The following is a 19,903-nucleotide window of genomic DNA, read 5'->3' on the forward strand; positions in this document are numbered from 1 at the left end:
TCGGGACAGGGTTTCTCTCTATAGCCCCTCACTGTCCTGGAACTCTGTAAACCAGGCTAGCCTCGAACTCAAGAGATCCTGCTACTTTTGGTGGTACCAAGTGGTGGGATTAAAGGCATGCAGCACCACTCCCGGTGCTGCTGGGATATGTGTTGGGCAAGCATTCTACCACTGAGCGACAGATGTTTATTAATGGTTTGTATTGCCCAAGTGAAGGAATGGCTGAGAGATAGAATTACTCTGTAAAATTCAACCGCCTCTGAAGTACTGACAAATCCAATCACAAGTACTCACGAGTACTTCGGACTCCATAATTTAAGAGTGTACTGGAAACCCCTTCGAAGGGATCTCAAATCCAGTAATGCAAGATAATCATCAACATTGTGGCTCTTTAATCTACAAACACTACAGACCCCATGGCACCATGTGTAGGAAATACACTGTCCAATCTCCTAAACTCGACCGGGCTGGGACCGGGTTTGGAGCGCAAGCCCTGGTGCAAAGAATGCTGGGGATTGTAGTTCCTCCGAGGCGAGGTCGGGCGGCTCCCTGGATGCCCAGTACCGGCGACTAGACTGCGCATGCGTGTCAGTGGCGTTTGCTGCGGACCGGGCTGGCAGTTCCTTCCTCGGAGGGAAAGATTCCTCTGCCATGGAGTCCTACGATGTGATCGCCAACCAGCCTGTTGTGATCGACAACGTGAGTAGCATCTTTCCTATCTTTAAAGGGACTGTGTTCTCCTCCAGGAAGGATTGTTTCCGCGGTTTCAGCCTAGGCCGCCAGCTCTTTGTCACTGGCTCGGCCTGTCAGGCGGGTTCAGCTGCCGCCGCCCGCGTCCTCCTCACATCCATAGTTTGAAGGCAGGGCGGCCAGACAACATCCGTGTAATGGAGAATTTGAGGGTAGACAAAGGAAAGAGTTGTAGCCCGGGAAGGGTCCGTGGACCCTCGGCTCAGGGGGCCTTAACCGTTCTCTTAGAGCCCGACACCCGCCTTCGCTCTGGTTTTCCATCACTCAATTGGCTGCTCTTGCTGTCTATCTTGGCCTATTGGTCCCGCCTTTGGGCCTTGCCGGATTAGAACAGCACTCCGCAGTCATTGGCTCCGGCGCTTGTCGCTCTTCCGGTCGCCATAGTGTTTCCCTTCTGTAAGGGGCGGTGCCGTGCACTAGAGCTGTAGGGATTGGCTCGGCAACTCAGGGTGCGGAAGGCGATGGCTGGTCCACCGGTGAAAAAGGACAGTTTCCTTGGGTGTGAGCTGGAGAGGCGATTTAGTGAACTGTATCTGGGTGGGGCCGGACAAACTGGTGCCAGAAATGTCCATGGGATTTCAGTTATTTTTGTGATTATAAAGTATAGTTAGTCAAGGTAAAGAAGAAAGGGGGGTGACAAAGCAGGTGAGATGCTTTGATGTTTGCAGTGCCCAAGTGAGAGGCAGGGGGATTGTCAGACACAGTGGTTGTCGGGTGCGCTAGCGTTTCCAGGACGCTTTGCACCAACATGCAAGTCGAAGCCTCCCAAAAAGTGACTGGTTAAGGAGGAAGTTTGCCCCTCTTTTCACAGTACGAACACGGAAGGTGGAGGTGACCAAGGTCATACAGCAATGGTGCCCCACAACTTCATTGCCTTATCTAAATGGTAATCCTTTGCTAAGCACCGCTCCACACATGCATCGATAAAGACAAATAGGAAGAACTTAAGTATTGCTTTTATGAGGAGGGACATTTGTCTTAATTTCTGAATTTCACTCAAAGGTTTGGTCCCTCCCACACTGGTTAGAATCTTCCTGTGTACTTTCTGGGTCCCTCCCCTGAGGCAAACTACCAGTTCCCTCTGACCTAGGCTGACCTTTTCAGAGTCACTGTGATGTTCCGGCCCTCTGGGACCTGGACATGCCACTAGGTTCTTTTCTTTGTGTCGTAGGTGGATTGAGGTTGCTTTCTCCTGTTTATGCAGGAACAGGAGGATTGGGGAGGTTTTTCAAACCACCCACTTTAGGAGTTGAGGATCCAAGACTCACACAGGAATCTGGTTCCAAGTTCTTCAAGGAAGGCGGTTTTATTTGTTGTGAACTGCCTTTTTAAAAGGGAGGCTGAGGCTGGGGGTGTATAGCCCAGATGGTATTGCTTGTCTGACATGCGTGAAATCCTGGGCTCCATCCTCAGCACAGCATAAACTTGGTGTATAATCAGGTATGGTGGTCCGGGTCTGGAATCCCAGCACTAGAGAGGTGGAGGCAGGAAAGTCAGAAATGCAAGGTCATTGTTTGAAGCCAGCCTCTAAGATGTGGCATTGTTGGGAACAGGGGGTGGGAGCAAGGTTAATTAAATGTGACACGTTACTTTGGGGGTTTGTTTTGTTTTGTTTTTTGTCTTCCTCACTAGCCTCAGTAGACTTTTTAATCCTTGTGGGTAAGGAAGTGAGATCCTTCATTTTGTATTAGTCCCTCTACCCTCTCAACGCAGTACCCAAGGCCCTCATATGCTCTGCTTCTCCCCCTTCTCCTCTCCTCTCCTCTCCTCTCCTCTCCTCTCCTCTCCTCTCCTCTTCTCTCTCTCTCTCTCTCTCATTCTTTCTGTCTGTCTTTTGTTTGTGTGTGCACACATGTACAAAAGCATGTGTGTTCACGCCTTTAGAGACCAGAAGAGGTCATTCAGTTCCTTAGAGCTAGAGCTGCGGGCAGATATGGGTCATCCAACATGGATACGGTACAGAAGGGATCCAAACTCTGCTCCTTCCAAAGGGCTGCAGCTAGTGCTCTTTTTTTTTTTTTTTTTTTTGGTTTTTCGAGACAGGGTTTCTCTGTGTAGCCCTGGCTGTCCTGGAACTCACTCTGTAGACCAGGCTGGCCTCGAACTCAGACTAGTGCTCTTAACTAATGAGCCATCTCTCCAGCCCTCCACTGCTCTCCCTACCCACCTCTCTTTACACGGTACCTAAGGCCTGGTACGACTATGTACAAAATAAAGCCTTATTGGCTAAGTGGGTGAATAGACAACTAGTGATCTCTGTCATGATAACAAAGATGTCCAGTGTTGGGGCAGGAGTAAAGGACCCAATCAAGATGAGGGGACTCAGCTATGTAACACTGTAAATGAGTGATTGACACTTTTTTCTTTTGTTTGTTTGAGACAGGGTCTTTGTAATATTTTGTTCTCAATGTTAATATCTAGACAAACCAACTACTTAAGTCTTTAGCCAGTTCCTATGTGTTAGCTCTACCTTTTCCTTAGTTGTTGAAAGAAAAAAAAAAGGCACAGAAAAATCTATCTCAGTCTGGAGAAATGGCTCAGCAGTTAAGAGTGCTCAGTACCCTTACAGAGGACCAAAGCTTGGTTCCTGGCACCCACATAGACAGGTTGTGACCTGTCACTGAAGCTCCAGAGGCTCAGACATCCTCTTCGGTCTGAAAGCACTTACACTCACATACACAGACCCCCACACAAGACGTACACATATACACATAATTAAAAGAAAGGCTTGCTGGGCAGTGGTGGCACACGCCTTTAATCCCAGCACTTCGGAGACAGAGGCAGGTGGATTTCTGAGTTTGAGGCCAGCCTGGTCTACAGAGTGAGTTCCAGGACAGCCAGGGCTACACAGAGAAACCCTGTCTTGGAAAAAAAAAAAAAAACCAAAAAACCAAAAACAAACAAAAAAGCTTTTTTTTTTTCTTTTAAAGAGTTATCAGTTTTGCGTTGGCATTAGCAGTGCAGAAGCAGTCTGCTCATCCCACCAGCTCCCCTGCCTCGGATCCCTGGAGCTGGAGTGGTGGTTGTGAGCCTCTCAGTGAGGATGCTAGGAACCTGACTCCAGTCCTCCAGAAGAACAGCAAGTACAAGAACAGCAAGCACTCTGAACGGACTGATGGACCGTCTCTTCAGCCCCTTGTTTCTGTTTTCTTTTCTGAGATTTATATACATGCACCACATACATGCAGTGCCTGAGAAAGCCAGGAGAGGGCATCGGATGCCCTGGGGCTGGAATTGATAGCCAGTTGAGAGCGTCTGAGTTGATCCTCGGGAGCCTGTGTCCTGTGGATAATCAACAAGTGCCTTAATAGATGAGCCATCTCTCCAGTCCTTGACTCTTTCCTTAAAAAAGACTCTCACTGTGAGGCTCTGGCTCCCTGCAGACTCATGTAGACAACACTCAGCTAAAGGTCCTGCCTTCCTGTCCCCTGCAAGCCGAGATTACATCTGTGTACCACCATACCGGGCTGTTCCAATTTTTCCAGAAAAGTATAAAGACGGTTTCACCTGCAGTCTCACATTTGTGAGCATTGCCAGCTAATATAAAGTGTGCTGTGATTGACAAACCCAGGTAGGCTGGGGGTTGCATGGTGCTAGGGGATGGATACAGCTGATGCAGAAGCACTGTTTGGGGGCGCAGGGCCAATTTTTGAGTGATTAAAAAAAAGCTCTTCTATTAATTACAAGTGTGTGGCCAACCTTGGCTATATGGCTACACCGGTTATATACAATTCTGACTCCACTAAAAACATTGAATTGTACTGTACCTTGAATTAGTAAATGATATATGTGACACGTACATTTTATCTCAATAAGTTTTTTGTCTTTAAAATATTTTTGGAACCAAACCAAAGGCTTAGGACCAAAATGAACCAATTAACAACCTCTGTCCTAGAGCCCGTGGCCCCACCTCTCTCAGAATCTAGTCTTTACTTGTTAGATGGAAGACCATGAGCCTTTTTCTCGGCACATCACACAACCTGAAGTCCTTAAGAATCAATTTTCCCAAGCCGCAGCCTGCAGCTGCTTGCTGCGTGCATCAGGAGAACGGTCAGTGGGGGAGCTGACTTTAGTCTGCATAGATCAAACATTGCATGAGACTCCGTCTTCAGGAAACCACCACAGAGTGTTTGTTCTTTCCTTTGCTGAAGTGTGTAGCTGGGTGGCAGTGCATTGTCTGGTGCACACACAGTCAGTCCTGTGTGCTGCAAGGGGCAGCTCGCAGAACACAGCACCTCATCTCACCACCTCCTGTCTGATGGTTGGTCCACGCCTTGTCTTGGCAGGCCTGCTAGGGCCATGGGGACAAGCTGGGTCTGGTTCCTCTGAAAGCACCCCTCCCTGAGCTGCTCTGTCTTCCCTGCACCACCTCTGCCTGGGGCTGCTCACTGGCGTTCCTGGTGTTTGCTCAGGCTCAGAATTTAGGTTTCCTCCACCATCTTTTTTTTTTTTTTTTTAAGTTTTAAATTTTTCTGTTGTTTTTTGAGACAGGCTCTCACTTTGTATACCAGACAGACCATGAACTCACAGATCCACATGCCTCTTCCCTCTGAGTGCTGAGATTAAAGGTGTGCACCAGTATATCCTGCTGTCTGCCAACTTCTTTCTTTCTTTCTTTCTAAGACAGGAATATCCCTGGCTATCTTGAAACTTCCTTTGTAGACCAGGCTGGCCTTAAACTCAAAACTTGCCTGCCTTGGCTCCTGAGTGCTGGGGTTAAAGACATCTGCCACCATGCCTGGCAACTTTCTGCCAATCTTTTGCTCATAAACTAAACTCTCACCCTCTAGTCTCTTGAGCGTGTGGCAAATGACCGATACTGCCTTGTGAAGTCTCTGATCTTGAAGAACTTGGAATGAAGTAGAGAAAAATAGGAAGCACAAATTCTAACAGGGCAGTGAGATCCATGTGTTGTCATGGTGCAGGTAATAGTGAGGGCTAGGGTTACCGTTCAAGAAAGCTCAGGATTTCAGCTGGGTCTCTTATACTCTAACTAGAAAACCAGAGGCCAGTACATGAAGCTGGCAATGCTTCACTTGGCTTTGGGTTTGAGTATTTTTGAGATCTACTAGTTTTGCCTGAATGTCTTTTCATATCATGCATGCAGTACATGAGGAGGCCTGAAGAGGGCATCAGATCCCCTTAACACTGGAGTACTGGCCATTGTGAGCCACAGTGTGGATGCTGGAAATCCAACTTGGATCCTCTGGAAGACCAGTCAGTGCTCTTAACTGCTGAGCCGTATCTCTAGCCTCTTGCTTGGTTTTTTGGAGACAGGGTCTTGCTGTGTGGCTTGCTTAAACTGTGGCTCTTCCTGCATCAGCCTTCGATTGGGATTGCTTACAGGCTATGTATGTGTGTCACTATGGGTAGCTGAGCCTAACATCATAACCTGTCTGTTACCCAGACTTGGTTTTGTGCTAGTAATCTAAAAAGCAGACAACTTGGAAAATCAATTCTTAAAAATATTCAGATCTGAGCATATGTATGTTAGCACATGCCTGCAATCCCAGCATTAAAGAAGTAGAGGCAGAGAAATAGAAACTCAGGGTCACTTTCTGCTACAGAACAGGTTTGAGGCCATCCTGGGATGTATGAAATCCTGTCTCATGTAAATAAATTTAAATCTGGGTCTAAGGTAAAGATTGCACCTTCATTTCTCATGTCTTGGTCCCCTGCCAGGAGAGCCATCTAGTCTTTTGGCATCCCACGCCCTGATGAAGACAATGAACAATTAGTAAGAAACTTGAACAGGTTCCTGAAGATCTTGCGCACAGTGCTGTTCCCACCCACCCATCCAGGCCCCGGGGTTGGCAGGAGAAGAATTCCCCCTCTTTCTTAGGCTTTGAGTTCATTTCACAACTGTACCTTCCTGGGTTCCTAATCTGCTGCCAGTGAGTTTTTACAGTATCTCCTGTTTGCTCTCTTCTCCGATAGAGGGTTGGCTGTCCCCTGTTCTCTTCTGCTCTCCCCTTCACACTGCTTTCCCTGTCCCTCTTCCACTTCTCACCATACATAGCCCTGTCCTCAGACTTGCGAGAGGCAGACACCCAAGGTTACCTCATCACCTCCATCACCTCTTCAACCCTCTCCGTAGAGGAGCAGGAGCAGGGAAGCAAGGGCATGCAAGAAAGCCATTGGTGCAGACAATCTTGACTCCTGTGAATCTCTTGTATTAATTGATACTGTGTGGTCTCTGGAAGTTTGCTGTGCCCCAGGGGAAGTGGTTGAGTACAGATCAGCTCAGGTAGGGGGAGGACATGGGAACCAGGTGTGGTCATAGTTAAGATTAGAAGGAAGATAATGTGTGGTGACATACGCCTGTAATGCCAGCACTCAGGAGGCAGAGGCAGGTGAGTGTGAGGCCAGCCTGTTCTACAGAGTGAATTAATTCTAGGAGAGCCAGGGCTACACAGAGAAACCCTGTCCAAAAAAAAGGGATTGGAGGAGGAGGAGGAGGAAGAGGAGAAGGAGGAAGGAAGAGGAGGACTGGAGAGATGACTTAGTGGTTAAGAGCACTGACTGCTCTTCCAGAGGTCCTGAGTTCAATTCCCAGCAACCACATGGTGGCTCACAACCATCTGTAATGGGATCTGACTGTACTAATATAAATTAAAAAAAAAGAATCTTAAAAAAAAAAGAAGAAGGAGGAGGAGGAGGAAGAGGAGGAGAAGCAGCAGAAGCAGGAGCAAAGAATAACAAAGTGTATTTCCAAGCAAGATCGGGTCTTGGCGTCTTTCCTGCACATAGTTGGTATCCGTGCCTAGAGTCTGTTTACATGGGTTGGGTCCTGGAAGGTCTGAGAGATGCTTGTTAGAAAACGGTTCTTTCCTGGTACTGCACTCAACCAACGGGACAAATATTGGAGCAGGAATTTGCATCTCGTCTTCTGTCCTCAGACAAGTCATCAAGGCCTCCCTGCTCTTCATTGTCAGAAGACAAAGGAGTAAAACACTGGCTTGTAAAACCTCTATGGCGTGTAGTGCTTCTGTCCCTTCAATAGGAGCCTGAGAGCATGCCTTTGTCAGAATCAGTGCAAGATACTTTAGTGGGATGTGTCCTAGAGACCTGGGGACAGGAAGCGCTGCAGCCTGAGGTGGGAATGCAGGTCAAAAGCGTCCTGTGCCAGTAGGATGGGAAAGAATGCAGCTCTCCTGCCTCCCTAGTGTGTATGAAGCATGTGACTTCTAGGTAATTGCAATCTCTCATCCTTTCTGGTTTTTTCTCTTCCCTTTATTCATATTTTAAATTTCATTTTATTTATTATTATTGTATATGTATGTAGAGAGTGCAGGTGTATACATACCACAGCACACACATGGAGACCAGAGAGTAAGTCTCCCTTCAGCAGACATGCATAGCAAGTGCTTTGATCTGATGAGCCATCTCCCTGACCCTGTCAGCATCATATGTATTCATATTATTTGTATCAACGTTATATGTAATACTCAAAGTAAGGTATGTTTCATACAGTCAAGGAGAAAACTACAGCGAACTTGAACAGTTCACTGAGGATGCAGTCAAAGTCCTGCTCGCTGCTTCTAGTCCCTTCTCTTCCTGGGTGTGTATTCATTATTCCCAATGCTCCTGTCTACATGTCTGTTATATGCACAAATATAGGCTTTCTCTCTTCATGGAAATGGAGCCATATAGTGGCTGCTCTCACTTGTCTTTGTCCTCTCTCCCCAGGGATCCGGTGTGATTAAAGCTGGCTTTGCTGGTGATCAGATCCCCAAATACTGCTTTCCAAACTAGTAAGTAATTTTGAGGCTTGGTTGTGATTCTTGAGATCTTGTCATCTTTGCCCTGCCTTGTTGAGAGGAGGAAGACTTCTCCCTCAAGTTAGCCTTGGTACCCAAAACAGTAAGCAAGGCGATGAAGTTGGACTGGGTCTGGGATAAGCAAAGGGATGTTATTACCTGGCTGGCGTGTTTGAGGGGTACAGCAAAGGCCTCTTTTGTTCTTAAGTGAGCATGAGTGTGTGTGCGTTGGAAGAGCTAGGTGCTGTAGTATGTGTCAAAGGTGGTCAGAGCACAACTTTGTGGAGTCATGTCACTCCTCCCAGCTTAATGCCGTCCCAGGAATCAAATTCAGGTCACTGCCTGGCACATCAGAACCTCCATCCACTCAGCCATCTTGCTGGTCCTCTTTTTAAACGTCTGATTCTTCCTGGCATGATAGCGCAATGCCTTTAATCCTAGCACTCAAGAGATAGAGGCAGGTGTATCTCAGAGTTTGAAGTCAATGTGATCCACAAAGCGAAATTTAGGACAACTGAGGTTACACAGAGAAACCCTGTCTCAAAAAACAAAAAATTGATTCTAAGACTGGGCGTGTGGCTCATGACTTTAATCCAGCATTTGGGAGGCCAACCAGATCTACATAGAGTTCCAGGACAACATTAAGAAGCCCTGTCTCAGCCGGGCGTGGTGGCGCACGCCTTTAATCCCAGCACTTGGGAGGCAGAGGCAGCCAGATCTCTGAGTTCCAGGACAGCAGGGCTACACAGAGAAACCCTGTCTCAGAAAAAAAGGGGAAAAAAAAAAAAAAAACCTCTGTCAGATTCTATCTACTATCACCAATTTTATCCTTGGTAACTCAGAACCACAGAGATTTATTTTTTAAACAGCGTCTCCCTGTATTGCCAGGTTGACCCCTGTTTCTTGAGTTCAGACAATCCTGCACCCCAACTTCCTCAATACCAGGACTGTAACAGGCCTTCTACCCTCAGCCACTCTCTCTTTGACATCCTCTGGTCCCGGCCAGAGATGGCTCAGCAGGTAAAGTCCCTGCCCGAGCCTGACAGCTGCACTGGATCCCAGGACCCACTCGGTGGAAAGAGAGAGCTGACTCCCATAAATTGACACACAAATACATTTTAAAAAATCTTTGTCTACAAAGTGAGTGCCAGGACAGCCAGGGCTACACAGAGAAACCCTGTCTCGAAAAAACCAAAAAAAAAAAAAAAATCTTTGTAAGTCTCCCATTTTCCAGCCCAGAGTTTATTTAACATTAAACCACATTTGCTGTCTTAGCCTGAGGACTCAGAGCTTTTCTGCAAGGGAGAGATTACAGGGAGAAGATGGTGTAGGCTTAGGGAGGCCTTACCTAGGAAGGAAAGGGGGGCACTGGGCAGCAGCCTCACAGACTCAGGAATCCTGGGACAGGGACTTAAGAGATTTCTCTCCTTCCTTCCTTCCTTCCTTTCTTCCTTCCTTCCTTCCTTCCTTCCTTCCTTCCTTCCTTCCCTCCCTCCCCATCCCTCCCTCCCTTCCTCCCTCCCCCCCTCCCTTTCTTTCTTACTTTTTCCTTTTTTGTACAAACAGATGAATCCAGAGCCGCATGCACTGAGCTCTATCCCAGCTCCTCAAGATTTTTTAGTTCATCATTATTTATAAGACCTTTTTTTGCTTGGTTGGTTGGTTGGGTTTTTTTTGTTTTGTTTTGTTGTTTTGTTTTGTTTTGAGACAGGGTTTCTCGTGTAGTCCTGGCTGTCCTGGAACTCACTCTCTCACTCTGTAGACCAGGCTAGCCTTGAACTCAGAAATTCGCCTGCCTATGCCTCTTTTTTATTTTTAAAGGCATATGCCACCTTGCCCAATGATGCCTTCTTGATCTTTTTCCTTTCTTCCTTCCTTCCTTTCTCTCTCTCTCTCTCTCTCTCTCTCTCTCCCTTTCTTCTTTCCTTTCTTCCTTTCTAAGATTTATTGAGTATATTATCTACATGTACACCTGCATGCCAGAAGAGAGCATCAGATCCCAGTATAGAGGGTTGTAAGCCACCTTGTAGTTGCTGTGAACTAAAGTCAGGACCTCTGGAAGAGCAGACAGTGCTCTTAACTGCTGAGCCTTTTCTGCAGCCCCATTTAGAATTTATCTCCATTTAATATACTTTGGGAAAAAAGGAGAACTAGAAGTATTATTTATAAAAAAAAATAACAAAAATAGATAATATGCAAGTAACTCAAATAGTACATGTTCTTTATATCAAACACAGAGAACAGTCTAAGAAAGGAAATGGAAATTAACTGAGCCCTCCGCTCAGAGACAAGCACAGTAGAACGAGGGGACATTGGTGTATCTGTACTGTGCTCTTTCCTATCTGTCTTGAACTAAAAACACTGCTTTCTGCTGTCTTCTCCAGTGTGGGCAGACCCAAACATGTTCGTGTCATGGCAGGAGCCCTCGAAGGTGACATCTTCATTGGCCCCAAAGCTGAGGTAATTCCCCGTCCAACAGGAGAAGTCTTGGGTTTGCAGAGGACTTGCCTGACCACCACAGTGAACATAGCTATGAGGAAAGGGGTTGTTTTTCTCCCAAGAGCAGATTCTCACCTTAAAGAAGACATATCTGGAACCCCACGTGGTGGGGCAGAGACCGGTCTAGAAAAGGGCACTGTTATTCTGTGTCCTGTCACTGTCTTGCAGTCATTAGATTGATTGGCTTGGGTATGTTTTTGGCAAGAGCAATTCAGAGGGGAAATCCAATCTGGCCTATCCAAGGTATGAGTTCATTACCCTAGCTTTGGCAAAGCCCTCAGACAGGCTCTAGGAAACATAACTACAGAGCCATTGCTGCCCATTTTGGTTCCAAGAACTTAGGTAAGAGCCAAGACACTGCGCCCCAGAACCAGGCAACAAGGCGGGTACACAGGGCCTGGGGGTCATGGGAATCGGGAAGCCTCTGCTGCTCGGCTGCTCACTCGGAGAGTCCAGCAGCATCCTGTAGCATCCAGCCTCCAACTTAGAGAGAGAATGCCTACATTCAGTGAGGGCTGGGACCCAGGAGGCTGAGGTTCCTTGACAGTGATTCTGCCTGTACCCTCGGGCTGGGAGGGCAGGATGCCAGGCAGAGCCTGACTCTGCTACAGACTATGGCCTCTACTTGCAGGAGCACCGGGGGCTGCTGTCAATCCGCTACCCCATGGAACATGGCATCGTCAAGGACTGGAACGACATGGAACGCATCTGGCAATACGTCTACTCTAAGGACCAGCTGCAGACTTTCTCAGAGGAGGTGAGGGCCTGTGCGCAGGACACTCCTGTGCAGGATGCCGAGTTAGGTAGAACTCCACCCCAGAGATGACGAGGAGGAGAAGAATGACTGTGGTGACTGCCAAAAGCATTTGAGTATAAATAGCCCAGCACTGAGCTGTCTACTTCCAGATACACTGTAGTGTTATCTCCATATCATTCCTACTGATATATTAGCACTGCAGTTAGGTATAGTAATATGCTTACAGGGCTAGCACCTGGAAGGCAGAGGCAGCAGGTGAGGAATGTTTGAGACCCATCTAGGGCTATATAGCAAGACTCTTATCTCAAAAAACAAAAATAGGGGCCAGAGAGATGGCTGGCTCTGTGGTTAAGAACACTTACCATGCTCCCAGAGGACCCCGGCTTGGTTCCCAGCACCCACATGGCAGCTCACAACCATTGGTAGCTCCAGTTCCAGGCAGATCTGATGTCTTCTGGCATCCGAGGGCACCCACACATGTGCACACACATATACACTCATAAATAAACATAAGAAATGACAAAACCAAAAGGCCTAGGTAGAGTTATCTCCCCCTTACAAACAAGCAGATAGCGGGCTGGGTATGGTGGTACACATTGTAATACCAGGAGGCTGGGGGCTCAAGGTGTTCCTTGCTATGCAGCCTCTTTAAAGCCAGCCAGGCCTACGGGTCAAGGAAGTAGAAAACAAAACAAAAAGTTAGAGCAGCAAAATACTAAGTAGAAGGAGAGAAGCAGCTCTCCAAGGTGACCCTTGACCTTCACATGTGCATGTGTGCGTGCACCAAATAAATGCATGTAGAAAGATAGAAATTAAAGGAAAAGGAAATCAGAAAATCAAGTGGTATTTCCAAAATCATTTAATGAATAAAGGAGTAGGGATGGGATTTGAACCCATATCTGTCAGAGCCCATACCTGTTAACTTCCAAGGGAGCAACTCTTGAGGTAAAAGGAGAATGTAGCAGTTTTCAGGGAGAGGAGACGGTTAGGCTTTCAAAACCCTTCCATGTGTACTAGAGAGACAGCGCAATAGTTAAAAACGACTTCTGCTCTTCCAGAGAACCTGAGCTCTGTTCCCAGCGCCCCTGCGGGGTGGGTCACAACCCCATGTAACTCCAGCTCCACCACGACCTGCCTTTACATGGATAGATACACAGACATAAACATAAGTTAAAGTAATTAAAATGTAAATAGCCCAGGCTTGGTGGTACACTCATGCCATTAATCCCAGCACTTGGAAAGCAGAAGCAGGCGAATCTCTTGAGCCTGAGGCCTGTCTGGTTTACATTGCAAGTGCTAAGCCAGCCAGGGGCTACATACATCTTTTTTTTTTTTAATTACCAAAAACAAACAAACAAAAAAATAAAAACAAAACACTAAAAAATGAAAAATACATAACAAAAGTAAGTAAGTAAATAAAAGGGCTGGAGATGTAGCTCTCTGAGGAGTGCTTGCCTAGCATGGGAAACAATTTTCATTACCACAAAAAACCAAAATCTTTTTTTAAAAAATCAATGTTAAATTTAATATTTTGAAGTATATTTACAGTCTAATGACTCAACAAGATCTTCTTGACAAGTAGGTGGCCACAGCAGGCACAGGGGCCTTTGGGAGGGCAAGGGGTTGCACTCAGTAAGGACAGAGTGGGACTTTAGGATGTGACATTGGAGAGTAAAGACACCGACTCAGGCATGGCTCGTGACAGCCTCAGCTGACAAAGGCCCCCTGGACTATAGACTCTGAAGGCAGGGTCACCAGGGTGGAAAGCTGCCCTCACTGACTCCTCCTGGGCCTCTTTCCCCAGCATCCTGTGCTCCTAACGGAGGCACCTTTAAACCCTCGGAAAAACCGGGAGCGAGCTGCAGAAGTCTTCTTCGAGACCTTCAATGTGCCGGCCCTCTTCATCTCCATGCAAGCCGTGCTGAGCCTGTGAGTAGCAGCCGGGCTAGGGTGGCCTCACAGTGACCTAAGCCTCCACTGTGTGGCCTCATAATGACCAAGCCTCCACATACGCCCACTCTCCCCCGTGAGGGCGAGCTAAGGTAGTGAGGAGAAGAAAGTCTTACTGAGAGTAGACATGGAAGCTCCTCAGTTAACCCCAAGGCAACAAGTGGCAGGTGCCCAGACTCTCAGGTCTGGGGTCCAGGTCTGTGGTTACACTGTCTCGGCCCTTCCTCAAGGTTCCTTAATGTGTCCCCAGTATCCACTCTGTTGACTGGGTGCCAGCTGTTCTGCTGGGCTGCTGGCATACCTGTGATCCAGACAGCACCACACCTGCCATGCTGCTCACCCTGCCTCCTGCCTGCCTCCACCAACTGCTGAGATGGTACCCTGTGACCTACACAGACTATGGATTTGACAAGGTCAAATCATGAGCCAGCATTTGCAGGCTGGGAGATTTCCTGGGCTGGGGATGAACACTGGCCTAGCATGTACAGAGGCCTAGGGTTCGGTCCCCAGCACCTTCCCAAAACAAAAATAAATTGAAGGGTTTCATAGCCAAGTCTAAATTTCTGACCTCTGAATAAATGGAACTCTCTGACTGATACTCCTGGGCCAGCATTCCTGTAGGACTAAATCCTCAGCTGGCAGTAGTTGCCCGGCACACAGGTATGCAAGCTGACTTTACCTGTTGACGTCTGAATGCTGAGCCCGAGGAAGGGTTTGCCCCCATTCCTGAGTCTCATGTCTGTCATTTGGATATTAAAAATAAAAACAAACAAACAAACAAACAAACAAAAACTATGGGCTAATGTCAGAGGCAGCGTGGGAAAGACATAGCTCTCTGGGAAAGCAAAAAGCAGTTCCTTTTCTCCTCCGCTGGCTGCTTTTTCCTCCTCTTGGGAGTTGAAACTGCCCTTTAGTTTGGGTCCCGTTCTTTAGGATGCTGGAGAAGCGTTGCCCCTCGCTCAGTACTTCAAGGTCTCCCTGGCGCCCCACCCACCCAGAGGGCGCAGGAGGAAAGTGCACCAAGGCTCAGCTCTCGGGACTCACTGTGAGCACTAACATGGATTTCTCTCCAGAGGCTGTGGGGCTCAGTGATTTGTTTGTCCCTTTGCCTCAGTTATGCCACGGGCAGAACCACAGGCGTGGTGTTGGATTCTGGGGATGGTGTCACCCATGCAGTCCCGATTTATGAAGGCTTCGCCATGCCTCACTCCATCATGCGCATCGACATCGCTGGCCGGGATGTCTCGCGCTTCCTCCGCCTTTACCTACGGAAGGAGGGCTATGATTTCCACTCCTCCTCCGAGTTTGAGATTGTCAAGGCCATAAAGGAAGTGAGTGGTGACCTGTGGGCCGGGGGATGGGGGGTGGGGGGATAGTGACCCGAAGAATGAAGAGGGGTGATGCGCCTATGCAAGTCCTCAGGCTATGGACCTGTGTGCATCTCCTTCCTTCACATTCTCGAATGCTGCCATCTCGTGGGAAAGGAGCTGTTTCCAGTCCCTAAGCCTGGCAGGCCACTGTACCTGAGTTTAGGTTCACGTCCTTGGAGAAGTTGAAATGCCTTTTTCTGCATAAATACATTGAACCCTCTTACCATGCATGGTTGTGGAGAGACCTCTGAACTGGTCATGGGAAGCCAGAACCATAGCAGAGGTAGGAGGAGAACAATGCCTGAGCCTGGATAAACGTAGGTAGCCACAGGCCTGGGAGCTACTGAGCCAAGTTCCTAGGTTTGCCTACCAGGAAAGTAGAGCAAGAACTCAGGTTTTAAGTGTCCCCAGGACAGTGTGTCAGACCTCTATCCCTGCTTGTGAGCGAGCACTTTTAGGCAGTCACTGCAGACAGGCAGTGGGACTTTGCCTGAGAGTGCACTAGGATTCCTGCAAATATGCCTGCCATGTTTGATTCTGCAGAGAGCTTGCTACCTGTCCATAAACCCCCAGAAGGATGAGACACTGGAGACAGAGAAGGCTCAGTACTACCTGCCCGATGGCAGCACCATTGAGGTAGTGACCACATTTTTCTCCTTTCCCCTCACACCGACCATTAAGCTTTGGACTCAGCAGAAGGTCCTGCAAGGGCCTGAATGGCAGACCTACAGCACAAGAAGCCTTGTGCTTCTCTCTATAAAAGGGAGCAGCTCGCCGGGCGTGGTGGCGCACGCCTTTAATCCCAGCACTCGGGAGGCAGAGGCAGGCGGATTTCTGAGTTCGAGGCCAGCCTGGTCTACAAAGTGAGTTCCAGGACAGCCAGGGCTACACAGAGAAACCCTGTCTCGAAAAACCAAAAAAAAAAAAAAAAAAAAAGGGAGCAGCTCTGGAAAGACCCTAGGGAGGTGGGGATGTAGTGCTTGCTGTCTTTAACCATTCCTGAGTACAGAGTAGCAAAGTCACTGCTCCTGGAACTCCCACTGATAAGACATTTCCAAGAGTGTTAATGCCAAAGATCTCTTAGCGAGGAAATGCCAGAGCTACTGGTAGGTAAGCACTTCCCTCCCCAGTTCCCCAGAACTGTTTCTTCCAGTTGTTCCCAGGAGCCCTGCCTTTGCTTCTTGAGGCCCTTGTCACAGAAGTTTTGTCTTCACAGACACCTAATCCTAAGAGATAGGCAGAAAGACCTCTTCTGTTCCCAGTTCCAGGGATCTCAGTCCCAGCCCAACCTCCTAAGCTGGCTCTGTACCCTACAGATTGGCCCTTCCCGGTTCCGGGCCCCTGAGCTGCTGTTCAGGCCGGACTTGATTGGCGAGGAGAGTGAAGGTATCCATGAGGTGCTGGTGTTTGCTATCCAGAAGTCAGACATGGATTTACGGCGTACACTGTTTTCCAACATTGTCCTCTCAGGAGGTTCTACCCTGTTCAAAGGTTGGTCTTTCCTCTCGTGACCCTACAGGGGATTGGATGCCCAAAGAATTCATCTGAGGGTCTCTTTTCTGCTCTTTTTTTTTTTAGGTTTTGGAGACAGGCTACTGAGTGAAGTGAAGAAACTAGCTCCAAAAGACGTGAAGATCAGGGTAGGGTGGACCAGAGGTTGGGCGGGTACAGCGGGGCTCCAGGGACTCGGGGGATGTGGTGTTCCATTCCCCTCCAGGCAATGCAGCCCTGGTGCCCCATGGTCCTAGCTAAGGCCTTTCAGGAGAACTGAGTTGACAGTTTGACCTTACTGCTGCCATGCCCTCTCCAGACAGAGCCCCTGTAATGCTCAGTGATGAGTTTCATGTGGCAAGGATGGGCCCAAAAGAATGAATCTGGTTCCTGCCAGAAGTGTTTCTCTCCATGTAGGGCCAGGCTGACCACAGCTCCTGTGAAGAGCCTATTGCATGGCATGCGTCCACCACATTTAGCAGTGAGACAGAGTGAAAAGGTGGGCAGGGATGTGGGTGGGCTGAGAGGATGGTTCAGTGGACTCGGCACTGCTGTGCAAGCAGAGCATCAGACTTCAGATCCCCAGAATTCACCTCAACGCCAGGTAGGCACGGCAGCCTCTTATAATGGCAGCGTTTAGGAGATAAAAACAAAGGCAAGCTGGCTAGGTAGATGAGCTAGAACTGGCAAGCTCCAAGTTCAGGAAGAGACTCTTGCTTCAGTAAGTAAAGTAGAGTGTGATCAAGGAAGACACCAGATGTCAACACTGGGCCTCCATGCACACATACGTGTGCATACACACATGTGCATATGCTACACACACACAAATGTAAAAGAGAGGGATGATGGGGTGGGGAGGTGGGGCCTGGGTGTCTTAGATTCCTCTTCCCATCCCCTTCTGCAGATATCTGCACCCCAGGAGAGACTGTATTCCACATGGATTGGGTGAGTAGCCCATGTAATAAGAGCAGAATGGGAAGCAAGGTTCTGACCATTCCACCATCCTACCATCCTACCTTGTTCCCGGGGGATGGACCGGCTGCACAGTGTCACTTACTTATACTGCTTCTTTGGGTTTTCTCCACCCCAGAGGTTCTATCCTTGCTTCCCTGGACACCTTTAAGAAGATGTGGGTCTCTAAGAAAGAATATGAAGAAGACGGTGCCCGATCCATCCACAGGAAAACCTTCTAATGTTGCAACATCACCACCTCTCTCTGAAGTTAACTCCACTTTAAAACTCGCTTTCTTGAGTTGGAGTGTTTGAGAGGAACTGCCTGTGTGTGTGAATGAGTGTGTGGGTATGTATGAGTGTGTGCGACTATCGAGTGCCGTGTGGCCCAGAGATCCTGGGCCCAGAGAGGACATTGAACTACCCACGATGGTGATGGCCTGAGGCCTGGGGTTGACTACTAACTGGCCCCTTACAGGAAGAGCTCTGGCAGAGGCCCACTCCTTTCTCAGCCAGGCCTTTGTCTGGCTGTGCGGAACTATGGTTACTACCATAGAGAGACCTTGCTGCTGCCGATCTAGGCTGGGCTGGCCCCACCCCACCCCACCCCACCCGAGTGCCCTGAGGCCAGAGGCAGCTACTGTCTCCCCTGCTCATCCTTCTGTGCTGTCCATGCCTCTGGATCAGACTGAGAACTGGGGCTGGGGTTAAGTTCTGCCCGGTTTTGTTTCATTTTGGATTTGGGAGACTGAAAAAGCAGTCTAGCCGTGGTTAGAGACTGGGTTCAAGAGAGAGCAGGGTACACTTGTGTCCACCTGGGAACCAGGTAGGGATTAGGACCACACTGGGCATTTGAGGACAGGAGATAGGTTCAGGGTTAATTTACAAGCCCCAGCCACATCCAGGGGCCCTGAGATACTGTAAGGACTGTGGGCTGCAGGTCCTGCTGTTGGCTTCTCCTATGTCCTGGTTTCGATGCCATCATCACAGTTTTATTTATTGAAGTGTTTGTTCAGTAAAGGGACTACAGAGAGGGCTCGCTGTCTCCTGCCCACCAGTCACCTTGCTTACACTAATGTTTACAGCATCTAGGCTTCCCATAGCATCCAGGCCTCTGTCATTCCCTGCTGATGGAGAACTGACAGTATTCATGGGCCTCAGGACCCTGTGTGATTGGAGGCTGTACACGAAGGCACCCCAGCCAGCCTCTTCCTTTCTCCTAACCCCACTTGCCTACTGCCTTGGAACCAACAGGCTGGTTGTGGTTGGATTTTCTAAGACAGAAAGTAGCATCTCTCTGTGGCAGAGGCCCCTTGCGAGGGAGGTGTGTTGGAGATCTAGACCCTTTAAAACAAAGCAAGCTGCAGTTAACCATGTTGCCTTTTGCCACTCTAATTGACCAGTGGACTAAATGGCAGGGAGGCCCCTTCTGGGTTGGTCAGATTGGAGAGAAGGGGCTGACCAAAGTGCCAAGACCTAATGGGTGCCAGCCTTGCTCTCAGAAGTGGTCCAAGGGCCTTTGTTCCTGGTACAAGCTAGGGTGAGCCTGTCTTCACCGGCACCCTCACCCGTGACACCAAGTCTCGCCTCAGTTCCAGATTCCAGACAGTATTCTTTCTCCGCCATCCTATGACCAAAGGCCCCTGCCAGATGTAAAGCGAAGCTGGTGTGTGTGGAATCAGTGTGGCAACCCATGGACTGCAGTGCGCATAACCAGCTCACCTCTTAGCCCAAGCCTGTCCCTTGCACAGCCTCGCGAAGCCACATTGCCTGGTGGGGCCCAGTGTACTTAAATAAAGTCGTTCCGATAGGTACATCAGTCTGACCTCTTTCTGTGACCAGTGCCTGGTAGGAAGAGATATGCAGACCATACCCGAACCTGTAGGATGGATGGGAAGAGAATTGAGGGTCTAATTCCTATGTATACTCAAATCTGTGGGTGCAGCCTGACTTCATCTCTGAAAATGGGTTTTGTTGGTTTTTTTCTGAGACAGGGTTTCTCTGTGTAACAACAGTCCTGGCTGTCCTGGAACTCTTCCTTAGACCAGGCTGACCTTGAACTCAAAGATCTACCTCCCAAGTGCTGAGGTTAAAGATGTGCACCACGCCTGGCCCACGTTCTTAAAACTCGTTTTGCATAAGACATTTGAACCAGGCCTGTAATCCTAGCTACTCAGGAGACCAAGGCAGGAGACTCTCATGTTTAAGGACTGTGTGGGTTACAGAATAAGTTCTGAGCCAGTCTCCACAACGTAATGAGATCCTGTCTCAAAATGAAGAGAGAGCTGGGGTTTACAGTTCAGTAGCAGAGCACTTGCCTAACATGCATGCAGCCCTGCTTTCTACCCTCAGCCCCACCCACCCACCCACCCACA

The 19,903-nt window shown here is 48.6% G+C and overlaps 1 protein-coding gene across 2 annotated transcripts; it reads left to right on the forward strand.

The window, feature by feature from the left end:
* Positions 1-549: 549 nt before the first annotated feature.
* Positions 550-19,342, forward strand: Actr1a (actin related protein 1A). Of its 2 annotated transcripts, XM_021151888.3 has the most exons (11): positions 550-699; positions 8,440-8,504; positions 10,895-10,970; positions 11,641-11,766; positions 13,571-13,695; positions 14,831-15,047; positions 15,630-15,722; positions 16,403-16,577; positions 16,665-16,726; positions 17,482-17,522; positions 17,668-19,342. In XM_021151888.3, exons 1-11 carry the CDS (start codon positions 652-654, stop codon positions 17,768-17,770), a joined length of 1,131 nt encoding a protein of 376 aa, XP_021007547.1. In that variant the 5' UTR covers positions 550-651; the 3' UTR covers positions 17,771-19,342. The 2 variants fall into 2 exon arrangements, with proteins under 2 accessions (XP_021007547.1, XP_029328531.1); XM_029472671.2 differs by lacking the exon at positions 16,665-16,726.
* The last annotated feature ends 561 nt before the right edge of the window (positions 19,343-19,903 follow it).

The sequence above is a fragment of the Mus caroli genome, unplaced genomic scaffold (assembly GCF_978045245.1).
Source record: "Mus caroli unplaced genomic scaffold, Mus_caroli_1 scaffold_20, whole genome shotgun sequence".
NCBI lineage: Eukaryota > Metazoa > Chordata > Mammalia > Rodentia > Muridae > Mus > Mus caroli.

What these genes read in the sequence shown, in the direction of transcription:
- Actr1a (XM_021151888.3), top strand. Translation starts at nt 652, where the DNA reads ATGGAGTCCTACGATGTGATCGCCAACCAGCCTGTTGTGATCGACAAC. An exon ending in TGCAGACTTTCTCAGAGGAG is followed by an intron (nt 11,767 to 13,570) that starts GTGAGGGCCTGT and finishes CTCTTTCCCCAG; the next exon opens with CATCCTGTGCTCCTAACGGA. An exon ending in CTGTATTCCACATGGATTGG is followed by an intron (nt 17,523 to 17,667) that starts GTGAGTAGCCCA and finishes TCTCCACCCCAG; the next exon opens with AGGTTCTATCCTTGCTTCCC.